Source organism: Octopus bimaculoides, chromosome 6 (genome assembly GCF_046866305.1).
Source record: "Octopus bimaculoides isolate indiv1 chromosome 6, ASM4686630v1, whole genome shotgun sequence".
In the NCBI taxonomy this organism is placed as follows: domain Eukaryota; kingdom Metazoa; phylum Mollusca; class Cephalopoda; order Octopoda; family Octopodidae; genus Octopus; species Octopus bimaculoides.
In genome coordinates this window covers 75387281-75397582 of record NC_142933.1, presented here as the reverse complement: position 1 = coordinate 75397582, position 10302 = coordinate 75387281, and the positions used below count along the sequence as shown (strand labels likewise).

Sequence of the window (10302 nt, the reverse complement as noted above, 5' to 3'; positions counted from 1 at the left end):
AATTTCAATTTATGGGTGATCTCATTCACTTTCTTTCCTCATTCATATTGTCTAATCACCATCATTTTTGTGTCAAGGTCAATGGCCTTTCTTTGCTTCTTGAAAGTTTGAGGAGCAGATGAAAATAATTTCTTCTTTGTAGACATTTTAGGGTATATTGTTCGAAAAACTATCAGACAAAATACAGAGTCACGCCTGGTGTTAGTCAAAAATTTCGGAATCTCAAGCAGTCATCTTATAAACAAATATGAGGTTGCCTCGATGTCTTGGGATAACCAGTGGCGATCAATAACCAAACCTAGGTTAAGCATTTGTTAGCTGACATCATCTGTAGACGGGTTAATTTCTATGAAATTAAACCCATTAGACTTCAACTGGATTATTATTATTGCTGCCCCAATCATCGTAAAGTTAATTGGTCATAAGTTGACGACCTGTATATACATATCATGAGCAGCAGCAGAGTTTTAATGTATTCACTTGGGTTGGATGGAATTTGTTGAGGTAGATTCTCTGCAGCCAGATACCTTTTTCACCTGTTCCCAAATAAAGTAATGTAACTTTGTTGTTAGCCACTTTTTCTTCAGTTTGTGTTATACGTTTCCCATCAAAAGAATTTCATACACAACCTAGAATGTATGAAATTGAACATGTTAAAATTGCCTATGGGATACAAGATGTTCAATGTTGCAGTAGGATCACAGCTAGAAGCTGAATGTCCATCTGCCAATTATTCCTGTGAAGGTGACATGGATTGAGTCCTCAAACACCTTTTCCATAGAGCCCTATTAGAAACCACTATAATTAGACTTTCCAGCTGGGTTCCCAAGCATGCCCAACTGAGACTATGGCTATTATCCAAACATCTCACTCGTGCTACTCCTAGGTCTCCTGTTGGCTTGACTTCAAGAAACCATTTTGTGATTCTTTTCTGTGATGTTCTAATTGCATATCTGCTGTACTTGAGCTTTGACCTTTCAAAGTAGTGTGTGATGCCTGAGGAGACTTCCTGATCTCCAAGCTGAATGTTAAGAACCAGTATGACTGGTCACTAAAAGGAGCAAACAAAATATTTGAAATAAAAGTCTGTCCAGTACTTTATTGACCCTGGAGAAATGAAAGGCAAAGTCAAATTCAGTATGATCTGAACTCAGAACATAAAGGTGTGGAAGACATACCACAGAGCATTTTCTACACATTCTAACAATTCTGCCAGCAATACACATACATAAGGAGTCTTTCGTATTTTTCATGTTTATATTTTGTATGTGAATATATTGTCACCACCATCTTATTATCTACGGAATGTTTAGCACACTAAGTGAAATTTTGTCCATCTTTACATTCTGAGTTCAGTTTTGCCTTCCATCGTTTCAGGATTGATAAAATAAGTACCAGTACTTTCTAGGTAGACTTTTGTGCTACTATCCAAAGAACTAGATATTGTCTTGTTACTAACTTCACTTATAAGGTACCAAAGAGCCTAAATAACAGAGCAATATGTCTATGTTGTGTAATAACCAAAGCAAAATTATCCACAACCAAGCAAGAGTTATGTATAACTATTGTACTGTGTGTGCAAGGTATTTTTTCATTCAGGCTGTGCAACCATTGAGAGGATTGATATTTTTTGTATTTCATCAACAAAAACTGGACATTTTATGTGGCAAACATTCTCAGAGAATTTAATAAATTCAGAAATGCTCAGATCTAACATTGTGCAAGGAAACTATGAAGTGTAGTAATTATGATATGTGGACATCAAATGATAAAAGCATCATTATTTCAATCACGAGGTACAATATTCAGAAATGAAGCATGTCAAACTGCAAAAACCAGTTTGTAGTGATATTCATCAACATTGTTTTAATAAGCATTTTCCCATGCTTATATGGACCTGACTGAAATGATTTCGAGGGTGGCTAAGTCTATGGTACCAAAGAGCCTAAATAACAGAGCAATATCGATATCTACTGTACTCATTCACTTATGGAATGGTTCATTTCACCCGATTTTGAGGTATCCAACACACTACGTCTTAAGGAAACTTTCCCTGGACAAGATACCACAGCCTGAAAGCATTTAAACAAAACACATACATTACAGTCTTATATTTTCATATTTTATTCCACTTTTTTTTATAGAATTATTTATGTGATGATGCTGCTGCGGCTGCTGCTTGTTGCTGTGCTTTTCTCATTTTCTGCAACATAATTTGCATTTCTTCACGTTTGGCTTTGGCACGTAAATGTGTTCCAAGCTGAAATCAGAAAGTAAATAGCAATAAAAAAACTGTGTGTTAACTCAGTCTAACAGAAAATACAATGGGGTCTAAAAACACTCCATTACTTGATACTAACCCACCTAAGACTGCCCCTAGTTCTATGATATAAGCTTCTAGTTTTAATGAGATTTAAATTAAAATCTATCAAAATTTCATGTTAACTTATGTTCCAGACACCAGCTTAAAAATGACGAAGTTATTTTGACAAATTCTTCACTAGTTTAAAAATGAACTGAAACAAAAGCAGTTGATTTCAACAGAAATATGGTAGCAAAGGGGTTAAAAGCAGAAATAGCAGTAGTGGACTAATTGCCTTCTGCTATTTAGTTATACTTCTGTACATAAATTGTAAATATCCAAGTTGATTAGATTAATCATACTCACTCTCTAAACAATGCAGCTTAGTAACAGTGTTAGAGAAATATGGCACATTCAATTGCTCAAACTTTGCAGACATCATATTGAGTCATATTAAAATAAGATGGTAGATGGAAATTGAGGATACAGTCCAACCCATGCTAGCATGGAAAGCGGACTTTAAACGATGATGATGATATCAATATCTGTGTATTTTTTGCCTATGTATAGCACTTCAAAATCAATAAACTGGAGCATTTGCACAAAAATATAATTAGAAATGTAAACTGAATTTGCTCATCAGAAAATTTTGAACCAATGATTTTATCATCACCATTTAGCATCCACTGTCCATGCTGGCATGGGTAGGACGGTTTGATTAGGGCTGGCCAGCGGGAAGGCTGCATAGCCTTCCTAACACCAACCACTCGGTGAGCGTAATGGATGTCTTTACATGCCATTTATGTGATACCGATATCTGTCACGACCGCAATTTTACTTGGCTTGACAGAATACAAAAGGTCTCAGTCATTGCCTCTGTTAGGCCCAAAGTTTGAAGATAATGCTTCACCATCTCATCCCACATGTTCCCTCCACAATAAGTTCATAAAATAATCATAGGTTTCATATTGTGTAGATTAACCCTTTCATTACCAAACCGCCTGAAAAAAATTTTGGTTCATGTGACCAAGCCGCCCAAAATCACCTATTCATATTTAAATGAGAATATCTGAGCAAATCTCGTTAGTACATTCGTGAAAACACGTGATTATTTGTGTAAACAGTTCAGCAATAGTTTTGTACGACGATCAACGTGTTTTTTTAATTTTGTGAATTTTGGGAGATTTTTTTCCAAATTTGTTCCTGTTGTGTTTTCAAAATTTGTAATCCTGACAAAAAAATGGATACGAATTTTATTCTGTCAAGCAGAGAGTCAGAATTCGAAGGATTTTCCGTTGAAGACCTTGATAAATCTAACTCTGTAACCGAAAAAAAAAGCACGTGGTATTTGATAATGAATCTGAGGTTTCATTTTCCGAAAATGAAAGCAGTGAATCCGAGAGCTCCGATGATAGCGATAAAGAGAATGAATTAGTACCTGAATGGAGTGAAAATTTAAAAACTCCTTCTTTCAGTGATTTTTCTGAAGAAACTGGACCAAGTCACAGTCTTACCCAGGAGAGTAAAGCTTTAGACTATTTCTTTTTGCTTTTTCCGATGTGCCTATTTGAATTGATTATGGCGGAAACAAACCGTTACGCTAAATGTAAACAAAGCGTAAAAAAGGATAGTTTGAGGTTTCCCATAAACTTGAATGAAATTAAAGCATGTTTTGCCATAAATATTATTATGGGCATTAGAAAGTTACCTAAAATAACAAATTACTGGAGTAGTGATGAACCCTTTGGCGACGAATATGTCTCAAGTATAATGACGAGGATACGGTTTTTAAAATTGACTCAATATCTACATGTAAGAGACACGAGCAGTACACCAGTACGTGGAGAACCAGACTTTGATCCCTTATTTAAAATAAGACCCCTCATTGACTGTGTTCAAAGCACATATAAAACAGTTTATAGATAAGGATATGATGGGCTATAAAGGCCGAGTGCGTTTTCAACAGTATATGCCAGGAAAGCGCACAAAATGGGGGATCAAAGTTTGGAAAAGATTTGTGAATCAAATACTGGGTACTGCTCTGGATTTTAATTTTATACTGGCAAAAGAGACTAATAAATCCAGTAATGTGCACAACTCTTCTATAATAATATTTTGTTGTATACCCAATTGAATATTAGCTAATAACCCATTTTCTATAGCGATGTTTGAACAAAAATTTAAATAATTTTATATTTTGTTGAATTTACCTGTATTTACCTGTAATTAAAGTCACTTTGTGACAAAAATTTTGGTATAGAATTGGTTGATAACCTTTCGTTAATTTATCTTAAAAATCACATTAATATGTTGATAAATAAAAAAGTTGTTTAATGAAACTAGCCTAAATTTATGATTATGTTAGAAATTAATTGAAACACATAAGGGGTGTAATTTGGTTAGAAATATGGTAACGAAAGGGTTAAATATGTGGCTAAGCTCATGTATTTCTCTTTGACCACCTAATCAATGCTCAAAGCATGTTTGCTTTTTGGATTTCAGAAAATTAAGCTACTATTTCAAATATCTGTATTAATATTTGCTAAAGTCAAGGTTTCTAAAAATTTGTAAATTGAATCTAGGAAGTCATCATTGACATTAAAACAAAATTAAAAATGCATCAACTCACCCTTTTCTTACAGAATTTTAGAGCTCTTTTGTCTTTTGAAATTCTCAACAATTCTTGACATCTTTTTTCATATGGAGAGAATCCCACAACTTCACGGACAAGATCTCTGACAAATTTCATGTGCTTAGATGACCTCTGAAAAGATAACAAGATCTTCATATAACGAGAAATAGAAACACACATTTGCATTTACTTTATGGCACAGCCAGGAAAACACAGTTATGCACATGTAATGGTTAGCATCAAGGACCAGATAGTTATGCATATGATAAAGTGTGATAAATTGCTCTTTTACTCCTTATAATGGATCAAAATAATTTCAATTTACTGACCCATCCTCCACGAGCCCTGTGCCAGTGTCATGTAAAATACACTCAGTATACCGTGAAGTGATTGACATTGGAAAGGGCATCCAGCTATAGAAACCATGCTCCAAAAACAATTGGAGCCTAGATTTCCTGCCTGCCAGCCCTGGTCAAATCATCCAACCCATGCCAGCACAGAAAACAGATATAAGTGATGATGATCGTGTTACAGCTATTAAAAAATTCTTTTTTGCTCGGGTCAAACACTAGAGCTGAAAGGTCATGGTCTGACGATGTGAATTTTCCGAGTCCTCTCCCTGAACCCCTGTTCGCAAGCACACATTTTTTCCCCCATATTTGTTTACAGCAAGTTGTTTTACACTATTTTTATTTTCCTTTTTTTTTTTGGCTGTGATGAGACGACTTGGAACATTCATACTGCAAACTCCGAGTCCTCTTCCCCACCCCCATTCGTGAATGCACATTTTTTTTTCATATTCGTTAACAGTTTTACACCTATTACACTATTGTTTTTTGCTCAGGTCAAACCCTTTAGTTTGACCCTTGTATTTAGCAATTATCTAAATAATTACCATCTAAATCAACCTATTAACTTGTACACAAATTTTAAAATATATTCATAGGAATTGATTTACCATTTCCTGAGTTAATTTATTTGACAAAATAGCTTTTTCCCCCTAGTTATTACATCATACTTCATGCTTGCGTTATGTTAGTAAATATACAAATAAGAAAATCAATATAGCAAAGTACAGGTGAAATTAAACTTTTAGGTACTTTGGGACTAATTGTACAATTCTTGACAATTCAATCGGAGCTAAATTTTGACATTGGAAAAAAAAATCCAATTTGCAATAGAAATGCACTTAGTTTCAGTATATACACTCTTTTGAAGTATATGCATTGTTTCTGATAAAAGCCATTCACGAAACTCTGCCCTAGAGTATTTTTGCTAACATTCTGTCAAAAATAACAGATTATATATACTCATGTATAAAGCCCCATTTCTTTTGTTTGTTCTACCCAATTTATAGAGTATTTCTGAAAATTTTACTTTCAAGACCCTGGCAATATGAGTTTCTCGTGAAAACCTACCATCATAGAAAAACCGACTTTTGAAAACACCGCATGGGTATATTGTGTGTGTGTCCCATACTCACATTATCCAACCCCCTACAATTTTACCCAATCTTTACAAATGTAGCTTACCTACCTTCCACTTCTCTTATCTCCCCAGCCACACAGCTCCTCTACAACAGAATCTGCTCCATCATAATCTCTACCCTCAACATCCACCTAACATAAAACTTCAGCACCCCCTCTTTGGGCTTGTAGATTTGTGACCTACAAGGCGGCCTAATAGTGCTAGTGACACCAATATATATATAAAAATGCACCCAGTATACACTGCAAAGTGGTTGATACTAGGAAGGGCACCCAGACATGAGAACCTTGTCAAATCAGCCAACATGGACATTATATGACAATGATAATGAAACAAGTTGTTTTATTCTTTTATTTGTTTCAGGCCATGCTGGGGCACTGCCTTGAATTTTTAGTTGAATGGATTGACCCCATCTCCGTACTTATTCTATCAGTCTCTTTTGCCAAACTGCCGGTTATCAGGTGGTGGTTAAGGGACAAACACATATTTATACATATACGACAGACTTCTTTCAGTTTCTTATTTCTTTATTGCCCACAAGGGGCTAAACATAGACGGGACAAACAAAGGGATTAAGTCCATTACATCGACCCAGTGTGTAACTGGTACTTAATTTATCGACCCCGAAAGGATGAAAGACAAAGTCGACCTCGGTGGAATTTGAACTCAGAATGTAACGGCAGACGAAATACCGCTAAGCATTTCTTCTGTCTACCAAATCCACTCACAAGGCGCCCCACAGTGGGACGGACTCCAAAACCATGTGGTTGGGAAGCTAGCTTGTTTCTACACAGCCATGCCTGTGTCTTATCAAATTTCACTTGAATTGCATCATGAAATAAATATCTAAATACGAGTTTAGCAACTGTTTTATTTTTCCTGGACAGAATGGATTGTGGTGGATGCAAAGAACCAGTATATCATTAATAATTGTCTTTTACTGATGCACACTATATACAACACAGTTAATGTGCTATGTAAAAATAATCAAAGAATAGAATGCTTTATAAGGCTGCAGGGCCTGAATATTTTTTTTTACAAGAGTTTAGCTTTAAAACTGGTGGGATAGCTTAACTGCCTAAGTTAACAGTCATTTTTGTTTTGTGACCAACGGAAAAAATGTTTTCTTTCAATTATTTTTTGCCTGTAGTTTCTGATTCCTATTTTACCTGACTAGATCCTCATAACCATCCCTGGTTTAAAAAATCCTATTGCATTTTTATAATTATTATTATTAGGAATCATATTTAAAAATTATTTAAATATTTTGTGTATTGCAGGAATAACAAATTTATTGCACATAATCTTTTACAACAAAATCCAACCTGGACCTCCAAGGGTTGTATGGACCCCTGTTGAGAACCAATTGTAATGATCAGGCACAAGCGTGGTTGTGTGTGAAGAAACTTCCTTCTCAACCATATCACATTGGACAAGTGTCTTCTACTATAGCCTCGGACCGACCTTGTGGTTGGATTTGGTAGACGGAAACTGAAAGAAGCCTGTCGTACATACATACATATCCCAACACCGTTTCACAGCAGGTGGTGCTTACGTCCTTGTAATTTAGCAGTTCGGCAAAATAGACCGACAGAATAAGTATCAGCCTTTTAAAAAAAGGTTCTGGAGTCCATTCATTCGACTAAAAGTTCAAGGCGGTGCCCTAGCATGGCTGCAGTCTAAGGACTAAGGATACACGTTCTACAGACTTCACACAGAATAATCAAATGCTAGTTTAAATGGGGTATTTAATTTGATTCAAAACAAAAATTAATGACGATAATACGTCTTAATTGCTAGCCAAAATAGGTGCATTTCGCCGACGGCCAAACAGTGATAGGTGCTTGTTGGCGAAGCGAAACGAGCACAATACACAAGGATCACTGCAACGCTACATGCTCGAATTCTGAAATCGTGCAGCAAATATGAAACACGGCGGAGGTAAAGAATACGGGTAGAGATGGACTATATGTAATCGTACACCACCCGTTTTCGGCGCAACAAAAACCCTAACCCTAAATATCGACGTACGTATTCTTTACTTTCGCCTGAAACACTATAAATGAAGCATACATCTACGTGGCAACACAAAACAGTGAAAATCAAAATACCACAACTGTAGCATTACTGGTTTTGCATACGTTGAAACGTTTCAGAAGCAAAATGTAAAACCAAAACGATCACGGTGACATGTACTTAATATGACATAACTACAGAGAACTCTGTAGTTATGCCCTTAATATTTGTGCATATATTGCTCAGTATTGTGAATATACTGACTGTAACAAATCTAAAATTTTTAGATGTCTAACCGCCATAGTAAGAATAACGCGAAGACGTTCCAGTGTGTAAACAGGATGAGAGGATGGCGTCACTACAAGTGTGACCATCACTTCAATACATCGTTCACCATAAATTGTTTACCGCTCATAATTCCTATTAAAGATACGACAGTTTCTATTATACTCAGACGATTGTTTTAGTTGGATCGGCGAGTTTATCTCTTTCAAATGAACTAACTAAATGAGAATACAAATTAATATGGAGATATTGAAATGCAAATAATAGTGATAATAGATATTACTGCAGATATTGTCAAACACGTGTTTCATTGTAGCAATGAGTGTGAGACATGAAATGTAAAGTCTGAATATAAACTTACATCCTTTCGTCTGGAAGGTTTCAATTTTCGACCAGGTAATTTCGTAACTTTATGACCCTTCTTCAGGCCAATGGCCAAATCGCAACGAATTACCATTTCTGAAAAGGTAAAAAAATATATATAAGCGTGGTTAATTAAAGCTATGGTATGTGGTATAATAAATGTTAACACTTAAACTAAAATTATAATCAACATCTACATTAACAGCAGCGAATTAGCAATTATTTTGAAATAAATTAAACATAATTAAAACGTGAGATTACTTGCGATTAGATTGGAGAGAAAAATTCACTACGCAAACAGTATTTTTAAGATGGCTGAAAGGAAGTAATTTATGGAAAACGTTAAAGAGTTCTTTCTATAAGTTATTTACAGTTATCTGCCCTTTGATATTCAATTTTTCATTGCAAAGAAAAATCGTCTTCTCTGCTCTTATCCCTTCAGAATTGACAAATTTAAACATAATTCAAATACTAACATTAGTTCAATCTACTATAACTGTCCCAAAATTTGAGACTTTATATTTCTGTTAGAAATTATATTGACGTTTAGCACCAGGTCAGCCTTACTTGAACAGACATGATTAAAGACTTTCTAACCGTGACTATCCCGTTGCTTTAACACAGTGTATGTAGCATTACACGCAATACACCCTTTCTTTTCTCCTAAGAGAAAACGGTGTTAGGTGGTAAAGATTTTGCTGCTATTTCTAGAAAGTAGAGTAACTACGTAGAGGTACCAATGATCATTCATTTTACGGTGATGAATTCAAAAGATAATACAATCTAAAACGAGAATTATTTCACTTTATTTACGCGGTAACTAACCTTTGAATGGAAGCATGCAAAGTACCAGAATCTTTTGGAAGGTTGCAGAGAGAAAGATTGGCAGGCATGGCTATTCCAAGTTGAAGTTGGCTGCAGAGGATTCACTGCCCAGTCAGTATGGAGAATGCTCGCAGCCACTAAAATAAAAGGAAAAAAGAGAAAAAGTAGCTCTGTACAGGATGGGAAAGACAACAGAAGGAGTCTCTTGCTGGTTATAGAGCAGTGGTTTCCAAACTTTTTGGGAGCTGTCACCCTCTTGGCACCCAGGCTACATTCCTAGCACCCTCCTCCCAACTTACCACCACAAATATAGACCTCTTTCTGAAGCAAATTCAAAACAGCTGCATTTCACAAATAAAACTTAACCTAATTAACCTATTATTTTGTTGTT

The 10302-nt window shown here is 35.5% G+C and overlaps 1 protein-coding gene across 2 annotated transcripts; it reads right to left on the bottom strand.

The window, feature by feature from the left end:
• Positions 1-2100: 2100 nt before the first annotated feature.
• On the bottom strand, positions 2101-9485 carry LOC106880061 (large ribosomal subunit protein eL36). Of its 2 annotated transcripts, none has more exons than XM_014929864.3 (4): positions 9348-9485; positions 9085-9182; positions 4932-5066; positions 2101-2260 (listed from the first exon to the last, which is right to left on the bottom strand). In XM_014929864.3, exons 2-4 carry the CDS (start codon positions 9178-9180, stop codon positions 2147-2149), a joined length of 345 nt encoding a protein of 114 aa, XP_014785350.1. In that variant the 5' UTR covers positions 9181-9182; positions 9348-9485; the 3' UTR covers positions 2101-2146. The 2 variants fall into 2 exon arrangements, with proteins under 2 accessions (XP_014785350.1, XP_014785351.1); XM_014929865.3 differs by having other exon boundaries at positions 9352-9480.
• Between the last annotated feature and the right edge of the window lie 817 nt (positions 9486-10302).

Coding starts and splice junctions, on each gene's coding strand:
- LOC106880061 (XM_014929864.3), bottom strand. CDS start 9,180: ATGGTAATTCGTTGCGATTTGGCCATTGGCCTGAAGAAGGGTCATAAA. Junction 5,067..9,084: donor AACCTTCCAGACGAAAGGAT/GTAAGTTTATAT, acceptor TTATCTTTTCAG/AGGTCATCTAAGCACATGAA. Junction 2,261..4,931: donor TAAAATTCTGTAAGAAAAGG/GTGAGTTGATGC, acceptor TTCTGATTTCAG/CTTGGAACACATTTACGTGC.